Source organism: Porcisia hertigi, chromosome 12, assembly GCF_017918235.1.
Source record: "Porcisia hertigi strain C119 chromosome 12, whole genome shotgun sequence".
Lineage (NCBI taxonomy): Eukaryota > Euglenozoa > Kinetoplastea > Trypanosomatida > Trypanosomatidae > Porcisia > Porcisia hertigi.
In genome coordinates, this window is record NC_090571.1 from 140923 (window position 1) to 162574 (window position 21652).

Genomic DNA, 21652 nt, shown 5'->3' on the forward strand with positions numbered 1-21652 from the left:
ACAGCACACCCACACGCACACACTCTCCCTCTTTGGTATGTCTGTTGTTGTGTTGGTTGTCACGTTTAAAAAGAGAAGAGGGGAGAACAGCACACACACACACAACAACAACAACAAAAAAACGATAACTGCAATGTCGGCTCACAGCACACTCCCTGTGTAAATGTGTGAGTCTGTGAATGAAAGAAGACCAAAGGCGTGGCGAGAGTAAACACTACGCGATGTAATGATGCCGAGTGAAAGCGGTGTTACTGCAGTGATGGGAGGAGGAGGAGGAGAGAAAGAAGTGGGGAGTCAAGAACAAAAAAAAAGAGACACAGCGCTGCGATATCTCTGCAGGGCTCGTCCCCCTCCCACCCCCCCCCACCCCACACTAGTACATCTTCTCTGGTACGGGCATCCGTGTGTGGATGTACTGCGCTCGTTTGGCGGCGGGGGGGAGGTGAGAGGTGTACTAGAGGCGCGTTGCGCGAGACTTTGCATTGACATGCACAGTTGGACGATGATGAAGCGTGTTCCCCTCGTTCACCTCTCCCTGTAATTGTTTCCCTGGCTTTCCCTTACTGACACTCCCCCCCCCCCCTCTTACGCTCCTCTCCAAATGTAAATCTCCGACGCAGGCCCCATACGCACTTGGGCACTGCCGAGGCACCGACCTTTTTCTTTTTTTTTCCTTCACGCAATCCATGGTGCATGTGCGTCTCATCACTCCAGCACTCGCTCAGCTGCTCGATGAGGCGGCCAGCGATCCTGCAGCTGAGCGAGTCCTACGTGACTTTGTCGAAGAGCGCCTGTGCGCCCTTGTGCACACACAGTCACCGTCACAGCTGGAGAGCGCCCTATGGATATATCTAGTCGCCCATCAGCAACTGCTTTCGAGAGCGGCGCACGATTCCCAACCGCCGGATCAGGAGCTGGGAGCACACGGTGGCGTGCCTGAATCGCGGACGACCTCGTGCAATTCTAGCGCTCCGCTACCGCCCTCCCTCCAGCTGCCCGAGTGCCTGACATGCATCAGTGACGCTGTGCGTTGGTATTGTGGCGAGCTTTCGATGCCGGTGGCCTCTCACCCGATTGCGGATGCATCCCACCCGGCGTCAAGACCCCGGCAGGGGACGCAGCAACAGCATCCACGGCCAAAGGCTGTCCCCCACATGAAGCAAGAGCCTCGTGCTTCACCGGAAACGCAACCGGGAGCCCTAATCGATGAGCTCCTTCGATACCGGCAGCAGCCTGCCCCCTCCTCAGCACCGCCGCAGGGGGCCCAGCACCTCAAACAGGAAAGTGGACCACTTGCCACAGTGCAGCTGGCTATCGATGCACTCGCCCAGGTGAAGTACGCCTCGGTACTCCTTCAGCCTCACACTATTCTGCTTCTTGTGCGCAACCTCGTCTCCCTCTGGAGTCTTATTTATCTCTGCAAACAGCTCAAGCGTCACCAACTGCGGAAGGAGCGCCTGCTTACGGGCACGGGCGTCACATCTGCTGGGACTATCGAAGTGAAGCGTGTGTGTGGAGAAAACCGGCGGCGTCGCGACAGCATCCGCTCCGATCGAAAGCCCAACCAACACCACGCGGGTAGTGAGCCCATCGCGGTGTGCTTCCACGATTACGATTTACTGGTGCCCTGGGACCTCGTCCAGCGCGTCTTGTCGCCATCGGCTGTTTCCATGAAACATGTGGCAGCGCGGTGTCGAGCCATAGAGACTAGGGCCGGCACGCTCCCCTTAACGTCTTCGGGCTCATCCGACACTCCCTCGGACTTCGCGCTCATCCTCAACCCTGCCGTGACGGCTCTCGGCGACAACCCTGACCGGCTCCGCAAGAACGCGCGCATCGACGCCATCGAGAAAGCAGCCAGTCAATACCACTATGCCTTGCTGTCAAGCCGCGCCCATGGGCAGACAAGTGGGGACAACCGAAGCTTATCGGCAGGCGCCTCAGCTGCGTCCGCCGCAGCCCACCAAGAGGCGCTGCGTGGCTCCTTGACAGCTGTGGACATTGGCGAGTACGGCGTGCTTGACCCGTCGCGGTTGCGTGGGCCATCCTCCCTGGCAGACGTGGATGGGCCACCCTCCGGTGGTGTCGGCCGTGGGCCGTTGGCAAACCTGGAGGCGAATGCGAAGTCTTATGCCCTATTCCTTCGCGATGCCTCCATCGGCTTTGACATACAAGTGATGGCCCTCACCGGCGCGGGCGTCGGCTACTACCTCGCCTACCTGCGCGGTCTGTCGCCGGAGTGGTGCACATTGTATGCGGTGGTCGGTCTTGTGGCGATGATGCTAGTGGACGCTGTGCTGCTGATGATCCGGGTAGGACGGCAGGATGAGGCGATGCGCAAGGCTCGCAGGCGAATACGTTGGCAGCGCGAGAAACTGGAAAAGGAGGGCGAGAGGATCGTGCAGACCATGCAGGCCTCAGCGGGTCTCTTTGCAGCCGGCGGCACTGAGCCCACGACCACCACCACCACCACAGGAAACGAGACCGAGGGAGGGTCGAAGAAAGACGTCAAGGAAGCCGCTGCCGCCCCACCCCCTCCGAGGTTGATTGACCTACTCACCAAAAAGAAGCAGTAGGGTTCGGCGTTGTTGCATCTTTTGAATGGCCAACATAGGGAGGTGTGGTGGAAGAGGAGAATGCATGGGGTGAGGAAGGAAAAGGGGGGGAGACAACTGCGCCCTGGTGTGCTGCCTGTGAACAGCGCAGCATTCAGGAGGCTCGAGGTGCTCACTCTGTATGGAGGACAGGGGGGAGAGTGCAGACACACACACTCCTTTGTCTTCCCGCTCATGCTAAAACACAGCAATGCCTGATGAGGAGGTCGTGTGTCTCCAAGGTGGAGAAGCTCGAGCAGCGAGCCTCGACCGATGTGGGATGATGAGGGGGAGGGGAGGGGGAGGGGGGTTGGTATGTACTCCTTCGTCGGGCTTTCAAATTGTGCGAGCAACTGGGCCATTTTTTTGCTGATGACTGTGTCGGTGACGGACTGCATACACGCATACATACATAAACATACACATGCACAGATACACACACTTGTACGGATATACATCTATAGATACATATATCTGTACAAGTGTGTGTATATGTGAAGGGTGGAGGAAAGGGCGGGGGGCGCACAACGCAAGGCGTGGCGGTAGCCCACCTACCCACCACTACACACACACGCACACACATATCACTGCTGGACATGCTCATTTCGAGGGGTAGCGGCAGTGAATGGAATTTTGTTGCCCCCCCCCTCCCCAAAAATCCCCCTACCGACAGTTCAACCTCGCCTCGCTTCGAAGACACAAAGGTCGCTCAGATGCCGGGTTGAGGCCTTACGTCTATGCTCGCATTTACCCCGTGCATGGCACATAAAATGTGAGGCTTGTCATGGCCACTCATCCGTGCATCGCACCCCTGTCTCCCCTTGGCCCCAACTTTTCGCTTCTCTGTCCTTTCCTCCCGCTACGTCACGGGTGCGACCCACACCCAAACGCCTGTCCCCACACTCATGAGCGCACACGGACGCACGCAGTGCAAACCTGCACTTAGACGTTGACAGCCTCATTACCCCCACCCGCTGTAAACGCTTGGCGCGTGTTGTTCTGGCGAAAGAACTCGTGTCAGCCCTGTTCCGATTCCCCAAGATTGTGCTTGCTCTTGCTCTGGAGGTAGCCGTAGGTAGCCCCCACTCCTGTGTGTCCCGTCCTCCCCCCCCCCCCAACCCGCCTTCACTTTGGCTTCTTCACCACTTCTTTACCCAATCTTCATCTGTAACGCCATCGCTTTTCTGCAAAGCCAACGCTCCCTCCCCTCTGCTGTATTTCTTTCATTTTTTTCGTTTTCAGCTCTTCCAGGGAGGGGAGGGGGGGGGGGGGGAAGAGAGAGAGACCACACATATCGGTACAAGGGTACGTGTCGTGAGAGGCGCGGTGCCCCTTCCCCCACCCCCAAATTACTTTTAGTCGGTTCTCATCTCCCTGCCTTCACGATCGCTCCTGCGTCTCTCTCTCTCCCTTGGAAAATAAAAGGAGAGGGAGGGGGGTAGTGGTGGTGACGGCGCACGAGGGGGGGGGACCACACGGATGTCTATGGTCTAAGCCCTGTCCCGTATTATCTTCATCTCCCGACTGTGGGTATATATATTTTTTTATAGTTTGGGAAGTAAGGGGGGAGGGAAAGGGGCTGCAGGTGGTGGTGTGAGCGCACGCTTTCGTACACTTCGTGTTGCCGCCCGCCAGGTGCTGTGTAATTCTTTTTTTTTTCACGACACTGCTTCTGCTTTCTCTAGCCCTGACACACTCACTCTCTCTTCTTCTTCTCTGCTCACCCCCCACCCCACCCCACCCCACCCCCTTTTCCGTGGTAGCGTTGATCACTTCTTTTGCTTTGTTTTTCGTTGCTCTTCCTCCCCCTGCCTTGAGATCTCTCCTGGTCCACACCATCACACACACCCTTTTTTTTAAACCCCTCGATTTATTTCGTGTGTCTGTCTGTCTCATTGAGGTTGTGTGTCCTCAACCTGCGATGTCGACTGTATCCATTATCGGCATCGATGCCACCTGGAAGTCCTCATGCTTCCCTTCGACAGTCGCTGATGATGCAGACTCTACTGCGCGGAACAACCGCACCGGTGTGCTCATGGTGCCAGAGATTGGCACGGGAACAGGTATCGTTATCCTCGACCTCGGACGCCGCAACCCCGATGTGAACGCATCGCAGATTCCCAATACGACTAGCACCACCTCTCAAGTACCTGAAAAGCCGTCGATCCGGGCCCGCGATTGTCGCCTGTGGGAACGAATGCAGGCTACCGGGTTCCCGTGTCTCGTTGCGGTCATGGCGCAGCCTCTCGTGGAGGCAAGCCATAGAACAGTGAAGGAAAGGAGCAGCGACATGGAGGGAAGTAGTGATATTGGCCGCGGTGCGGGTGCGGTGCCCACGCCTGTACATCACCCACTATCGATGCCAACGACTCTCTCCCCTCCACCCCTGACGGCACTACCACCCAGTGCATCCGACCAAACCGCTAAGCAGCTGCTGTTGTATATGTCCATCGACGCACCCCCTGTTGTGAGTCCCCAGGACACCACCTGCACTGCTGACCACGGCGATGTGGCCAACGGGGTCGGTGATTATTCTTGTTCGGAAACCCCGGCGCCCGTTGCAGTGCCCTCTCTCTCGCACGACACATCCTCGTCATACGTGAGGGGGAAGCTGTGCGAACCGCTGAACCCGGGCGTGGCCCGGGGAACGACAGCCACGCCACCCATGAGCGGACTCCCATGCCCGATACGGTCCTCCACCCTGTTGGGCACCCGCTCTCAAACGCGCGCACTTGTGCCTCTGTATTACGGTTCAGCACCCGTGGCGTCACTCCGCTATCTCCTTGCCTCGACTGCCGTAAGGGTGGACGCCCACAGCACACCATGGGCCTCCCTTACTGCTGTTTCGACCGTCATGCGTGAGGCTGAACGAACAGCGCTTGTAGAACAAGGGGATGAGTCGCAACAGCAGCCGACGGTCTCGACGAGTGCGTGCACCGCCGCCAGCACCGGTGCGGTTGGCGTTGCTCAAGTCGTCTGCCGAGCTGTGTGGCCAATCCCCCCGTGGCCCGCGAATGCACTGCCGGAGTTCTTTCCCGAGGCTTTCCCGTTGCTATCCTACTCGATGAACACCGATGGCGACTACCATGATGCCTCCATGACCGAGCCCAGCCCCAAAAAGATGCCAGGGCCGTTATCCGCTGCCGCCGCCGACGACGACGACGTGGAGGCTGCCATCTCTGATCTAGTGGAGCACCTCGGTGAGTGGAACAGCTCCTTGGTGGCCAGTATGTTGATGAGTGCACAGGTGATAGCGGTGAGCACGTCTACGACACAATCACCGTCTCCGTCCCTGCCGCGTAAACAATGGGAAACAGCAGAGACGAAGCACAAGACGATGAAGGGCAAAGCGGATACCGACGCGGCGGATGTGGAGAAAGAAGCCGGCCGCGTCACTGCAGCCTCAGCGTTCCTCACATCAATGCCAGAGCTGCTAGCGCTGCTTTTTCAATATTGGCATCAGCAGCGTCAACACCAAGAGGCTTCCACCTCCCTCCACGCCTTCGCCGCTCCCACAACTGCGGCTGCTGCAACGGCCTCGACGACCACCGGCTTTGCCGCCCATGAAGGCATTGGGATGATACGGCAGTCTCCAGCATCTCCCCCGCAGACGCCAGCACACATCAGCCGTGCCTTCTTCCAGGACCCTCAGGGTCACGCGTACCCGACCGAAGAGGACTGGCTCAAGTCCATCGAGCACACGCCAGAAAAGACGACTTCGCCGTCCTGCCTCACTGCGCCGCCGCCGCCTGCCGACCGGCACAACTACACGACCGCATCCTTTGTGGAGCAGCTGCTGATGTCGATCGAGTTCTCCATCGCGTACTTGGTGAATCGCAAGCGGGAGGCTGCAGAGGCGGCGGCGACTGGCCGTCAGGCAAGGGTGGACGCGCTCAGTGAAGTAGTAGGTGGGAATAGTGTCCACGCGCCACCCTTGACATCATCGCAGGTGCAGCAACGTCTGCAGTGCTACCGACTTCCATGCATCTCCTCGCGCACCCCATTTGAGGTTGTATGGGGGCTCTACCTCGCACAGCGGATGCGCATGCTTTGTGACCCAGCGACGTTAGCAGCAGCGGTAACCAAGGTCCAAGGCGGCACAACAACACCGGTCGCCACACAGCGGCAATCGTCAACGCCCCCGCAACCGTTGCAGCAGCATACCGAATCAGACCTTGCCGATCCAGGGGAAGTGGAGCACCCGCAGGACGCGTGTGGGCTGTGCTGCACAGCAATGGATGTGTGGACGCTGTGGGAACAGACGGCAAAGCCGACGACGACGCCACCACCACTGGCAACACCAACAGCTTTGACGCCCACCGTGGAGATTGGGGGAATTACGAACACCCACCCACCATTAGCAGGGCGAACTCCTCTCCAACCATCTCAGCAAAGTCGCACGCGTATGCTTCCCCCACGCAATGTCGAGTCGCGGGATGCGCCGCCAGACCGTATGCCTGCGTTGCCGCCGCCTCGCTCCTCCACATCGCAGCCGCCACCCAGCCGCTTACCGTCGCATATCAGCTTCACAGTGCAAACGGCATCGAATCCCTGCAAGAACTCACACAGTGCGCCTGACGTGGGCGCCATAGGAGGCTCGACTCCTGCAATGGCTTCTCTACGTGGCACAACAGCAACGGCCGTCTATGAAAGGCGACTGACATCACCCCCCACACCCTTCCCCGCACGCTGTACTCAACTACAGAGAGAGCGTGAGCCGGCGCCCATATCATCAACAGCAACACCAACGACGGCGGTGGCAGCAGCAGCAGCAGCGACGGCAGATCTTCTTCAAGTACTCCCGAGCCTCCTCCCAATTCGCGGCTCCATAACGGATACGTGTTCTTCACCGTCGCCGCAGCCACCCACGACTTTGTTGCGCAACACTCCCCCCTCTCTACAGCGGCCCCCCAAGCAGCTCTGTGCGTTCACCGCAGCGACGCCTGAATTATGGGCCTCGATGAGACGCGCGCAGAAGCACGACCCCGTCGACGCTGGGCAGCAAGAGCGACGAGAGAGGCGTGCCTTCACTGAGGCAAGAACAACTGCGGGTCCCGCACCGGCTCAGCAGCAGCAGCAGGCCACAATCTGCACGACGCAAAGAAGCCGCATTGAGTCACTGGAAAGCTTTGGTGGTGGCAGCGGTGACAGCGCCGACGATGCGGAGGGAAGCAGAGATGACTGCAAGACGCGTGCCGCGGCGCAGGGGAGCGGCAGTGCATATGACTCTTTGCGCTTGGCCACTGTTTTGCCACAGACACACGCGCAGCAGCGGCGCGGTGTACAGCGGGTCCTCGGCTCCACCGTGAAGCCGCTCAGACGGGTTGTCTCCGCCACGCCAGCAGCGGAGCGTTGCCGGTGGGAGACGGATTTTTCTGGTGAAGTCGGCAGCGGCAGCGACAGTGCTGCCAGGCGCACTCCCAACGCCACTGGGGCAGCGCCGTCCGAGAAATGCCGAAGGGCGGCGCAACTGCCCAACGTGGCACAGTGGATGGAACAGCACGATGGTGTTGATGCGACTCTGGTGACCCAATCCCTCTCTCGACACCGGCGACCGCGCGGAGGGCTCTACTCTGCTGCCTCCTTCGTCGCAGTTCTCTCCGCGGCGGTGGCGCGGCTGCTGTCCCACGACTTCCCTGCGACGCCCTCATCATTGGATCCATCGACCCCCGCCTCTGCCTCCTGCGCAACGGCGTCGGTTGCGGCACAGCGGCTGGAGCTGATCCGCTGCGGCCGATTTCTGCCCACCCTCGCCACGCTCGAGAGCCTCAACTTGCTGAAGCGGTGCGTGCCTGTCTGGTGCTATACGTTCGACCCCATCACCGGCTGCCGGACACCGTCGGAGCACGGCGACAACATTGGTGGTAGTAGTGGTCATGCGCACAATCAAAGCTACCTACAGCGGTACGCCCCATCGTTGAACAGAGCCGTTCCCGGTTCACGGGGCGGCAACAGCGGCGGCAGTGGCGCAGGCAGTGGCATCCACGAGCTAGGTCGAGCTAGCAAGGCGGGCTTGACCGCAACCTACCGATATATGGCGGACACAGCCAAAACAGTACTCGACGCGGTGAAGTCGTCTGCCCCCAACAAGGCGCACGATGTGATGATGGGCATTGATGGAGACAACACCCAACCCGCTGGCGGCGGTGACGCGAGATGTCCTGTTTTTCCCGGCACACCAGCGACCACGATACCGCCACCCCCAAAGGCGACGCCTGTCGTATCCCCCCCCATTGTCGTCCCCCCCGTGCACGGCAGCGGTAACGTGACTCGTGATGTAACCAAAGATCCAAGTCTATACTACGCCGTCTGTGGGCTGTACATCACAGAGCAGGACATAATTATACGCGCCATGCCAACGGTCGAAGTGCGGCGCCAGCGAGAGAGGGCAAAGCTGAAGCGCCGGCAACACCAACAACAGCTGCACAAGGGTCTCTCTACAGCGCACACCCGATTCTGGAGTTGGGCAAAGTCTAGCGGCGGGGGCGAGAACTATCTCGGCCACAGCGGCACACCCCTCGGTGACGGCGAAGCCGAGCGCTTCAGATGTGCTGACGGGAACACCAGCGGCGGCGAGGGCGAGGGCGAGGGCGTCGACGACGACGACGACAGCGACGACGAGGAAGTGGTGGAACTGCTGGTTTTGCCACGCGTGAGCCTTGTGTCCGTCACTGCCTGCGCGGTGGACCGCAGCGCCGGCGGCGTCTTCTCCCACAAGCACGCTCACAAGCTTCACGACCATCTGGAGAAACAGCCCAACATCACCCCCTTGTATTCCCCCATCACCCCCTCATCTGTACCGCACATGAGCAGCGCCACAGCGCATCTAGCGCGTCGTGGTGTTTCGTTCAGGGGCGGTAACGGTAGTGGTGGTGGTGATGGTCATGGCGAAGGCGACAGAGGTGGTGGTGGTGCACGAAGAAGCAACGCAACGACGACCTCAAGCCCGGCCGCCCATACGCGGCACAAGCTCCCCCGTACCTCAGCCATTCCTCGCGAGCCAGGGCAGACGCCGTTCGCGACGATGTCCACTGTGGTGGTGCTAAGGCTAGAGTCTGTAGATATGCAGACGGTATGGCTCGAGTTTACGGATGAAGCGGTTTTGAATGAAGTCTATCAGATGTTGTGTGCCACACTGGCATCCACCACACAACCGAGTGGAATCGCAGATGGTCCATCACGGCTGTCCTACACTCCGCTGCAACAGCCGCTGCCGTGCCACGGCAACCGCTTCTTGTCTAGCGCCCGTCGCCCATGGTCTATGGTGCCGCTGGTTCTACTTGCCGCCAAAGTACTGCCGCAGGGGGGCGCCACCTCGCCATTCATTCAGGCATTCTTGAAGAACGTCACTGTGGCGGCAGTTATGCTGAACGCGCAGGGGACTGTGCCATCACCGGCGACGGTGGCAGTCCGATCACCGTCGCTTCCGTCAACGCAGTCCTCGATAATATCCCTGCCCTCATCCCCGCCTCCGCACGGGCTACCCACAACGCTGGCAGACACCTGGTGGCTGTATGACCCCGCTCGGGAGTTTGCGCGCCAAGGCCTCCCAGAGGAGCACTGGACCTTGACAAGAGTAAATACGGACTACGCCTTCTGCCCCACCTACCCGTCGGCCTTTGTCGTCCCGGCCAGTGTCGCGCACGCGATGGAAAGTGGTGCGATGGATGGACAACACCGGATGTCGCGCCGTGTCGAAGCTGTCGCCTTTTACTACGCGCCAACTGGGGGCGTGCTCGTTCGCAGTGCTCAGCCAACGTTGGCAACGCTCATGACCGATGTGCCGACAGGTCCCGCGTTGGAGTGGACATCGCGTATGACGGGGGGCCGGCTTGGAAAAGCAGCGCAGGACATTCCCTCGTTGCCGCCGCCGACGACGACGACGACGCAGCCGCAGCCGCAGCCAACAACAACAACGGTTCCACTGCGAGATGTTCATTGCTTTACCCTGAATGCATTCGCGGCGGCGGCTGGCGTGATAGCGCAGCAGATTTTTGTAATGGACCTCCGCTCTCCCAGGGCAGCCGTTGGGAATGCCGGGAAGGGGGGCGGCACCATGGATTTTCTCTCCTACCCGTTCAGGGGTGTGGAGTACGCTGGATTGCCAAACATCCACACCGTGAAGAAGGCGTGGCGTAGGTTGAGAGCGTCCCTGACCCACGATGCGCCACTCCAGCTCAGGGGAGACGATAGTGGCTGCCTCGAGACGCAGTACGTTCAGCACGCAGGAGAACCACCGTACGCGGCAGTCGTTGCTGCAGCTGAGCTCTCCCTTAGGGCTAAGCGACCTGCATCAGGGATCGGTGTTACTCGTCCACAGCTGGCATCACTCCTGCCGCGCCTGCATAAGCGCGAATCAAGGACTCTGCGGCACGTTAGGGGGGGTACGAGTGGCGCAGAAGGGGAAGCACTCATCGGATACAGTGACAGTGAGCACGTCGACGGCGATGATGAGAACGAGAATGCAGGAGCTGGTGACGATGGTGCACGTGAAGGAGCCACATCGGGCACAGGCGCCGCGACGTCGGCGCCGTCCCGGCTTCCGTTCTCGCTCGGAAGCGTGCGATGGAGTGCCTTCTTCTCCGCTATGACCCCTGCCGGTGGCGCATCTGTCACAGCGATGATGCCGGCAGCGCAACGCGAGTGGCTCGCCTACCTCGCCATGCTGCTCAACACCGCCGTCGTTGCGGCGCGGCGTGTCTGCGGTGTACCAACCGACCCGCTCTACGTGCCCGCTATGCAGCACAACGGCCCTTCGGCAAACTGCTTTTCGTACATTGTTGGCCACGCCTTCAGTCACTTTCGGCTTCCAAAGTCGTCGTCGTCCGCAGCGCTGCCCCAGCCGCCGCCGCCGGGGTCGAGGCGTGGCTTGCGGACCCCAGCAACAGCGGGTGCGAGTGCCGCTCGCAGCTTCAAGCCCCCGCTGGCGTCTTACGAGCATGACGCACACAAGACACTCGCGCACGTGGTATTTCTCAACTGCTCCGACGGCTGGGACCGCACCCCGCAGATCAGCGTTCTCGTCCAGCTACTGCTGGACCCTTACTATCGCACCGTGGAAGGTCTTTGCATCCTGTTAGAGCGCGAGTTGCTCTGCTTTGGTCACCCGACCCAGCTGCGCTCAGCGGCGGTTCGCGGCAACGCTGCCAATCATACGGTACAACCAGTCCAGGACGATCGCAGCGTCGACGTCGCGGTTGCTGCCTCTGCTGCTGCTGCCGCCGCCAACGGGATCGGTACGCAAGTCCCCATGGAGGCGCGTCAGTCGAAGGACACCGTGACTGCCGCCCGGTCGTCGCCCACCCACGCCGCGCACGCATCAGCAGAAAGCCAATCGGGGGCTACCGTGGAGAGCGACCGTAGAAGCGACAGTGAGGTAAGTCAAGTTAGCTGCGACGTTGCACCGCAGGCGGCAACCGCTTCAGTCACCGGTGATGACGACCATTACGGCTACGATGACGGCGACGCCTCTTCGGTGATTCTCCTCGAAGAAGTCGAAGCAGAGGGGTTCAACGCTGCAGCAGAAAGTAAACCGAAAGAGAAAGCCTTGTACCGTTGGCCGCAAAGGGCTCGTGCAGCACTGAGTCGTGGCGGTAGCACTAGCGCGAGCGCAGGCGACGCCGGCGCAACCTGGGACAGAGAACAGCGCTGCAGCACCCCCCCAGCGGGCGCTCATGCGCCTTCAGTCTCTGCGTCGATGCCTGCTAAGCCACCTGCGGCATCACCACCCCCCTCATCGCAGTCGAGCAACGAGGCCGCACCAATTCTTGCGCAGCTCCTCGACGCCATACATCAGCTTGTCGTTCTCTACCCTGCGTGCTTCGAGTACACACCGCAGTTTGTGTGCCTCCTACTCGATCTTCTTCACAGCGGGATGATCAGCACCTTCAGCGTGAATTGCGAGCAACATGTAGGGTCGCAGTGGGTGGCGGAGGGCACCCTGTCGCTGAGCCAGTGGTGTGCGCTTCTGCTGTCGACAACAACGGCGACGCCATCGACTGTGTCCGCCCCAAAACCTGTGATGGCCAACCCACCACGGCTCAGCAGTCCAACGGTAGCGCGCTCAGGTGGCGGTGGCGCCACCACTGCGTTGATACCAATCACTGCCCACAACCCGCGCGCCACCGTAGCCCCTGAATTGCTGCGCCAGCGGGACCCACGATCAGCGTTAGCGCTTCCCTTGTCGCCGCCGTCGTTGCCGTCTTCTTACGCAGACCCGGTCAGCGAGTTGGGTGGTGCTGAGGCAAATGTGGGAGCCGCCAGCTCTGCTGACACGTCCTTCCACCGCCTGGACTCCACCTTCCTGATGTGCGACGCAGGCATGGAAGAGGCGGAAGAAGAGGAGGAGGAGGAGGAGGACGGGGGGAAAAAAGACCACGACCAGAAGGACTCCGTGGAGAAGACCGTAGACCTCTCTCGATGCAGCAGTGGCGAGGAGGGAAGAGGGAAAGCCTTTGCCCTACACCGCAGACGCAGTGGTAACGTGGGTGCGTCCGGTAAGCAGCCGAGGAGGACGGTCGCCGTGGCACGGCTCCAGGCTAGCGGCTGCACTCTCGCCGCGCCGCCGCTTGGACATGGAGAAACAGTAGGGAAGGAAGAGCCCGCGGCAATGGAGGGCCGCTCGCTCACACCGCCGCTTCCAACGTTGGCGCCTCCGGATCCGTGTCTTGGTCTTTACGACTTCGACTACACCACACGGTGGGGTGTTTCCCTGACGTCCGAGGCGCCACCGCAGCCACGCTCTGGGCACGCTCCTCTCACATCCTTCTCCGGATGCTCCGCCGCCACTTCACCATCGACCCACTCTGCACAACCACACGGTGAAGCCTCGCGCTCAGGGGGTTCGCGGCAGAGAGAACACTCACAGCAGCCAGGAGGCTACAACTCGAATGCTGCCATGGTGGTGGATGAGTTCACTCGTCGCCTGCTGCCCATCTCCTACAGCGCGCTCTACTACTCCAACTATCTTAACCCGGAGTTTTCGCTGCGTCACAACAGGGTTGACGTTGGCCCACTCGTGGACTTCATTCTACCATATAAGCTCACCCTCTGGCGAGCTGCATATGCCCGTCACTCTTTTTGGGGCGCGCGGCAGGCGCAGCTGCAGCATTCGACGGGGCAGTATCATCAGCAGTATCATCAGCAGCAGCAGCAGCAGCAGCAGCGGCCGCCACAGAACTCCTGGCGTGGCTCGGGCGGTGGCATCGGACACGGTGTGCCAAACGCAACGGGCGACCTGAGAGACTATGTCGGCCGATACGGCGGTGGCGGCAACGGATGTAGCGCAGACATTGCTACACAGGCCCTCCCCGCTCGTCCCGCCTTTGAAGCCGCCCGATGGCAGCCTCGTAGCAATAGCAGCGGGCCTTCCTCCTCTTTGGCAGACACCTCCGTGACGTCACGCGCGGCTGGCGGTAGTGGCGGCACGTCCGTCTTGCCCGGCGAAGACAAGAGTGAATGTCATGTGTATGGTCGACCGACGCCCTTCGCAGATACGTCAGCCCTCTGCGCCACCCCAACGCCTGGCATTTATCAGTTCCACATCGGCTCCTCTAGCGAGGATGAGGAGGAAGACCACGCGGGTGGGGGTGGGGAGGAGGAGGAGGAGGGGGAGGCGGGGATGTTGAATGGATGTGGTCATACCTGCCAAGGCGCGAGAACATAAGACGCGATGTAACGTGGCCAAAAATCGATCCCGCGCAGAAGAAGGTGTGGCCGTGCGATAGGCCTCTGACTGGAGTGGATTGTTGTTTTCTTTGTGTGTGTGTGTGTGCTTGTTGGCCTCAGCTGGTCTCAGGCGGTGGGGGGGAGAGAGAGGGTTGGAGGAAGACGCGTGGCATACATGCGTGCTGCTCCCACTCCTCCTCCGTCTAATCGATACAAAACCACACGCACGAAATCATGGGTAGCAGAACCGGGGGGTGCAGAGCCTGACGCACCTCCTCCCCTCCCCCCCCACTCATGGGCCACACCCTCCTAGTGTACCCCCCCCCTCTCCTTCCTTGGACATATCTGTGTGTGTGCGTGACGTGTGCATAGTTGCGTAGTTGCCTCTAAGCCCACGAGTATTTCTCCCCTCCCCTCCCCTCCCTCCTTCCCTCCCCTCCCCTCCCTCCCCCCCTCTCAATTCCAAAGGCCCAAAACCGGGTATCTCTTTTCACTTTACATCGGTGTGTGTGGCGCGCGTGTGTGTGTGTGTGTGTGTATCATAGCAGCACCCACGTGGCTCAGTGTGTCATGCAGGATGTATCGTCTTCGTCGTCTGCAGTGCTCGTCACGTACGCGGTATGGCGCACCGAGTGCGCGCGCGTCGCTCAGCTTGCTCGCAACATCACACATGACGTGCGACTGAGCGCGGCAGTGGCTGCCGTCACGGGTGAGCCACTCATCCCAGACAGCATCGGTGCCGATGCGCCATTCTCCAGGCAGTCTTCATTTCCTGTGCCACCTGCGCAAAGTTCTGCGGCTGAGGCAACATCGTCCTTCTTTCAATGGATGCATTACAACACACCGACGAACAACACCGCATCTCCTGCAGCCTCCTCTGTGGCGCCACTACCGCCAACACAAGAGACACGTGTTGCCAGGGACAACAACTGCAACGCCGCTGCCCTTCTGGAGTTGCTCGCCTTAGCAGAAATGCCCGCAAATACAGATGTTATGGCTTCATCATCAGCCTCCTGCTCACCACCCACACAGCGTTTGTTTGCTGCGGCCATTGAAGCCATCTCCATCAGTATCCCCAGCAGCCTTCCAAGTGGATGTACTTTGGTGGGCTCTGGTGACAATGGAGCAGGACGTCCGCCCTCTTTGATCTCGTACTCACACGCCATACTGCCGATGCGCGAGACCGTCTTGGCTCCTCTCTCATCAACGGCAGCTCCTTCCATCCCTCCCCCCGCTTCCGCTGGCACGTGGCGGGGTCGTCTCGGGGACGCCGATGGCGAGGGCAGCTTCGACGTGCTTTTCACACGACTCAAGCACCAGGCGGTGATGCGTCGTCGTACCGCGCATGCGGTCAGCTCATCCTCGTGCTCGACACCATCACTAACCACGGCGTCACCACCTTCCGCTCCGGGGATCAAATCCGGTCTTGACGCTGCTCGAGCGGCTCTGGATGTGACGGACGCGCTGCTTCTGCGGCTGCGTCGCCAGTATCGTCTCAGCACCTCACCGAGCGGACGACTAGCGGAGGCACAGACGCTTCTCTTGCGGGCCACGGTGTGTCGCGAGGCGCAGCTGTACACCCACACAATTTTGCACGCCGTGAACCGGCGCTTCAAATCCGACGCAGAAAAGCAGAAAAAATCGCATCCCCTGCAGGAGCAGCGCCATTGTCACCCCTCAGCCCCTTTGCCGATCTCGTCCTCCACGCTCGTAGGAAGAACAACGCCGTTCTGGGCCGCGCTCACAGCCGCCAAGTCCAGGGATCCCCTCATAAGGGCGATCCGAAAGGAGCTCGCTCACTGCACACAGCGGCAGCGCCATAACGGACGGGCCGGCACCACCCTCTCATACGACAGCAGACCCCGCTGCGCAGCGCCGTCACCGCAGTCGATCCTCGGCACCACAGCGGGGCTGACGTTGCCCTCGACCTCAGCCACACCGCAGTTCATGGACGCACTCGCCCGATGGCGGCATGTGGTCGAAGCGCAACAACGTTCTCTACGTATGGAAGAGGTAGAGGACTACTGCTCAGCAGCTCAGCTATTCCTTGCAGCCGCCGTAGAGGAACAGCAGCTCGGTGGGGGTTCGGCCAGCCGTGATACGCGGCAACCCGACTCTTTATGGTGTGAGTCGCCCCTCATGCTCGCCACGCATGGCGTGACCCAAGTCCTGCGTGCATGTGGACTGCTGCTCTCCGACGCGCCACTGGAAAAAGAAGTGCCGTACCCTGCCAGTCTCGTGGAGGAGCTGACCCTAGCGTCCTTAGCGGTGGAGGCTGGCAAGACTGACACAGTCGAAGACAAGGGCGGTGACTGCCGGAAGGGCGACGAGGCCGCTGGCGATCCGTCAGTGAACCAGTTGGTGCTGCCGTCAGTACTTGCCCGAGGTAACCCGCACACCACCCGCGTGTGGATGCGGGTGGTACAGCTGGCAACCCTTCTGGAACGCAGCGCCTTGCGGCTTCCTTGGGATACGAATGACATTGCACATGACAAGGCAGATCCGACTTTGTTGGCAGGGGTCAGCAGCACCACACAACCCCTTTGGGAGTTTTCTGCTGCGGTGCTGCTGCATCGACCGCTCGATATGGTCGAGGTGCCACACAACATCCTCGAAAGCGCGCCTTTGTCTGCCACAACACCTGTAACACCACCGTCGCTGCGAGACCTTTTCAGAGACCATGCATTGCCATCAGCGTCAAACGTCTGGGCAACGCAGGAGGTGCAGGCGAAACCAGGCACGCTGCCGCTGTGCCTCCTCTCCCTGCGCCGTGCCATCGCAGCCGCCGTGCGGGCCCACCACTACGCTGAGGCGCTGCTGGATGTCGAGGTGGGCCTGCACCTCCTGCGGGGCCAGGAGGCGACGCTGGACCCGGCTCGCAGCAACGAGCGCAAGGCAGAGCCAACTGCGGATTCGGCCAACGCGAACAAGGGTAAGACCAACTACGAACGTCTTGTGTTCTGGCCTGAAGCAGCATCCTCAGCACACGCCGCGCACCCGGGCCCAACAAGCGTCTCCACCTCGAAAGTGATATCCTCTGCCCTGACCTACCTCTCCGATAGTGTTTCACTGATCATGATGCGCGTGTTGCTCCTCTTTCTTACATCTCCGCTGGCATCTGGCGAGGCGGCGGTGCAACTGCAACGCCGTCGGTGCGGCGCGGACTCGTGGTGGAAACGTGAAACGAAAGCGAGCCAAACGAGCCTACCGACCTCAAGCGCGGCTGGGAATGCGTCGGATCAGCACGAAGAGAGCGGCGACGGAGACTCGCGGCGGTGCGCTGGTGGGGATGTGGTCCGCGGCGTCGCCGTCTCTCTTATCTCTGCGTTGGAAACACTGGACACACTGACAGCGCAACTGCAGCTGCTAGAGCGTCATGTTATCGAACCGCGGTGCCTCGCAACGCGGTCACTTTCCGCATCTCGGGACGCGAAGTGTGCGAGAAGCGGAGTAGCGTCAGCAATACCTGCTAGTGAAGACGTGCAGCTTTTGCCGTGCATTCCAAGTCTGGAACACCGCCTAGAGCACGTGATCGTGGGTACACTTCGATCTGCAGAGGCGGACGCGAACTTGAGTGAGGCACAGATGTCAGCAAGGCATGGCATCGAGAAAAGTCCGCAGGGAGTAACGGCACCTGCATCAGAACATGGTGAGGTGGCGCTGGAGGAGCACGCTCCCTCCTGTGCAGCTGAGGTCAACGTCTCGAAACAGCGTTGCTCGCCTACGGTGTGCAAGCTGACATCATCAGCACGATATCAACAACTAAAGCTTGCGTACCGCTCGCGCCTGTCTTCGCGTGTTGGAAACACGGAGAGCTCGGCGACTTGTACTGGCCTGAGTGCAGGTGCACCCTCGACAATTGTAGGCGACACCGATGACTTCCATGGTGACACGGCGCATGTTGCAGAGGTGCGCCCGGTCGTAAAAACTGAGGTGCATCAAAACGAGGAGGAGGAGGAGGAAGACGGAAGCCGATTTGGCACGCAGTCCTCTGCTTTGGTGGACCTTGCGCAACTTGTTCAAGAGTTATGGGTGATAGTGGAGACACTGACGCTGCCGCTGCGTACGGCATCGACGTGCACCACTCCGCCGACGGCGCCCTCCGTCGCTGCGCTATCAGCGTCCCTGGCGGCCGGGAAGGTTCGCTTCGAGAAGAGTGCAGCCGCATCCACTGGAGAATCAGCTCCGATATCTGAGGAGTGGTCAGCGAGCGAGAGCGACATCAGCCACCGTCAAGCACGTATCGCCCTCTCTACAGTAGAGCCACGGATGCAGAGGTGTCTGCGCGTGCTCGGGGCACGTGACCGGACTGTGCTGTCGCTGCTTCGCCGGCTGCAAACCGAACTCTTCACTCCGACGGTGTGCCGCTCATTTGCGTTGCCAGCGAACCAGAAAAAAAACTGATACCGACGACAGTAGTCATTAGAATGTGCTTGATCTTTCACTTTAGTTCAACAGAGAAGCGTGCGAGCAACCCTGACATTGCCGCGTATCCTCGACGATGGCGCCGTGCGGACGTAGGTGCCAAATAAGGCATCGGTGTGTGTGTCTCTCTCTGTGTGTGTGTGTCTGTGTGTGTGTGTGTGTGTGACCCTTCTGGTCAGCCTGTCATACTCCGCACCACCACCACCCACTGGCGCCGCCGTGGATACATGTTTCTCTCTCCGCTGCTGTACGCCTCCCTCATGACCTTTCCACGTTCCCCCTCTTCTCTCCCCCTTCCCCTCCCCCCCCCCCCCGCGCATGCTCGCCCACCCGCCTCCCCTCTCGATCTTCGCTAGCTTTCTGCAACAACTGCATTGGCACGACTTTGCTCTACCCCCCCCGTACAATACGCACAACTTTCCTCCTCCTCCAACAACAACAACAACAGTGAATTGAACACACACACACACACACACACACGGATATACGGATATTTTTTGACTCAGTAGTAGCGGTAGCAACCGCCACTGCAGTGTCCCCACCGCCCATCTCATTACTCCCACCTTTGGACCTCTGTTGCACTGTGGCCTCCTCCTCTCCCCCCCCCTCCTCCTCCTTTCGACTCGTTCTTGTCGCAACGCTGTCGTGTGTTTTGTTTTTGTTTTTTTGAGCGAGGGGGGAGGGAGAAGGTGGAGAGAAGAGGTGCACGCGTGCCGCCGGTATTTTTTCCCATCATACTTTTCATTCCTTTTATTGTGTATTTATTTATTTGACGCCTCGGACCCGCATTTTTCCTTCGCGCGTATTCGCCTCGCCCCCCCCCACCCCACCGCACCCCCACACAGAGAGAGAAAGAGAGGCGCACGCTTGCTGGTGACTGATTTTCCTGCTACTTTTGTGTTGGCATCAGTTACCCCTCCCTCCCTCCCCCCTCATTCCCTCCTTCTCCTCTGCTTTACATTTGGGAGAAGCTGCAACCGGCAGCACTTGCTGGTACATGTTTGGCCTCCTTCCTTATTTCCCTCCTCCTCCTTCTCTACCCCGAAGCCCGGTGCACTGTACTCCCCAGTGTGTTTCGGCACTCCAACTCACCCACCACTTGACCTCGTGTCACCCACCTAACCCCACTCCAGCCCCCTGTAGCTATCTATCTACATCCTCTGTGTGTGTGTAACTGTGTCTGTCTGTGTGCACGCGCGCTCTCACGCTTTCTCCGTCCTCGCCTCCCCTCTGCCCTCATCCACACAAGCTGCGCGCCTGTTTTTTTTTGTTGTTGCGCTGTTTTCTTGTGTGTGTGTGTGTGTGTGTGTGTGTGTGTGTGAGATAAGGTGATTTGGGGGAAGAGGGAAGAAGGGAAGAGGGGGCGTTGCGTTCTCTGTTACGGAAAGGACGGGTAGTGTACTTACTTTTTTATTCTGCGCGCTCTGCCGAGTATTCTTCCCCTCGACACACACACACACACACTCTCTCTCTCTCTCTGTGCAGGTGTTCTTTTTGTGTATTACCCACTCCTCCGCGCACTCCTGGACACGTCCGCCGTCCTCGGCATGTGTCTGTGTGTGTGTCTGCCTCGGCTTTACAGTCCTCTCTCTCTCCCTACTCCTCCCTCACTCTTTCATTTTAGTTGGAACATCACCCCCTTCTCACCTCAGCGATCTTCGCCTCTTCTTTCGTCTTCCCCTCTCCCCCTCCCCCCCACCCCTCCCTCCCCCTCACCCCCCCTTGTAGCATTTTCTCATCGTTCCAACAAACTACCGCCTGCATTAAGCACCCCCTTCCCTAATCGCTGATTACCTACACCTCGCCTGTTTGTTCGCTCTCGACCTCACTTTCCCCCCACCCCTCCCTCCCTCCCCCTGCACACTCCCCCACCCCCTACCCCCACTGGATTTCATATGTTGATTGTTTTTTCTTCGCCTCGTTTTATTCTGTAGCAGTGTAACCTCTAATCTCCGTTTTTTTTGTTTTGGCTTAGCAGCTCCCCCCCCCTCCCCTCTCTCTTTCTCCTTTCCTCTTCTTTGTCTGCTTCTTGCGTGCCTTTGGCCACGCGGACCGTCGCGCGCTGCCAAAGCGGCTAATACAAATATTTCTGCTGCAGCATCGTTTTACACAAGGCACACACACACACCAGCCACCGTTGAGCAATCTAGAGAAAGAAAGGTCTGTGTGTGTCTGTGTGTGTGTCTGTGTGTGTGTGTGTGTGGGAGAGACGCAACAGAGGAGGGAACGTCGATTCGGGCGGGGGGAGGGAGGGGAGGAGGGCTTTCTCTATTCTCTCTCAACCACTGTAGAACCACTCGTCTCGCTTCCCTCTCTCCCCATTCCATCGCTTCGGAAAAAAAAAAACGAGGGAGGGTATAAAAAGTGTGTCGGTGTGCGTGTGTTCATTGACAAAACGCGGTCTTGAAAACATTACGCAGAAATTGTAAAGTGTGCGGGAAGGGAACGCGGAGTGGTGGTGAGGAGAGGAGGAGGGGTCGCGTGACATCTCGGTGTGGCGGTTGCCTGCCATCCAAAAGACGGTGGAGAAGTCGGGCATTGAGTTTGTGTGCGCATGCGCTTCTTCCGGCTTCTCATGCCCCGCTCATTCTCATCCTTGTCAACTGATAGGGTAGGAGCGCCGCCATCCACAGCGGATGCAGACGCTCTCACACCTACTACTCCCTTGCCCACCACGTCGCTGTCAACCGCGCGAGCTGCGGCAGTCGGCAGCGCGCTCGGGTGTGAGGAACGCAGCAGTTGGCGAGTAGGAGCCGATGCATCGCGGAATCGCACATCAGTGGGGCGGCGGGAACACACGCACCGTTACACCGTTAGAGCCTCAGCGCAAAACAAAGTACTCAGCATCGATGGCATCAGCACTGGCAGGGTCATCAAACAACGCGGCAGTCGAAACCTCTCTCTAGAAGCTTCTTTGATGCCCCCGCAGATTCCCGTGATGCAGAACGCTGCGCTGCTCAGATATC

The 21652-nt window shown here is 59.7% G+C and overlaps 3 protein-coding genes across 3 annotated transcripts; all 3 read left to right on the forward strand.

Moving 5' to 3' along the window:
- Positions 1–686: 686 nt before the first annotated feature.
- JKF63_07476 (uncharacterized protein) lies at positions 687–2576 on the forward strand (the record flags this gene model as incomplete). Its single annotated transcript, XM_067903413.1, has 1 exon — positions 687–2576. One exon carries the CDS (start codon positions 687–689, stop codon positions 2574–2576), a length of 1890 nt encoding a protein of 629 aa, XP_067758838.1.
- Positions 2577–4515: 1939 nt separating this feature from the next.
- Positions 4516–14259, forward strand: JKF63_07477 (uncharacterized protein; the record flags this gene model as incomplete). Its single annotated transcript, XM_067903414.1, has 1 exon — positions 4516–14259. One exon carries the CDS (start codon positions 4516–4518, stop codon positions 14257–14259), a length of 9744 nt encoding a protein of 3247 aa, XP_067758839.1.
- A 1328-nt stretch (positions 14260–15587) lies between these two features.
- Positions 15588–18665, forward strand: JKF63_07478 (uncharacterized protein; the record flags this gene model as incomplete). The annotated part of the gene is made up of 1 exon (XM_067903415.1): positions 15588–18665. One exon carries the CDS (start codon positions 15588–15590, stop codon positions 18663–18665), a length of 3078 nt encoding a protein of 1025 aa, XP_067758840.1.
- Positions 18666–21652: the final 2987 nt, after the last annotated feature.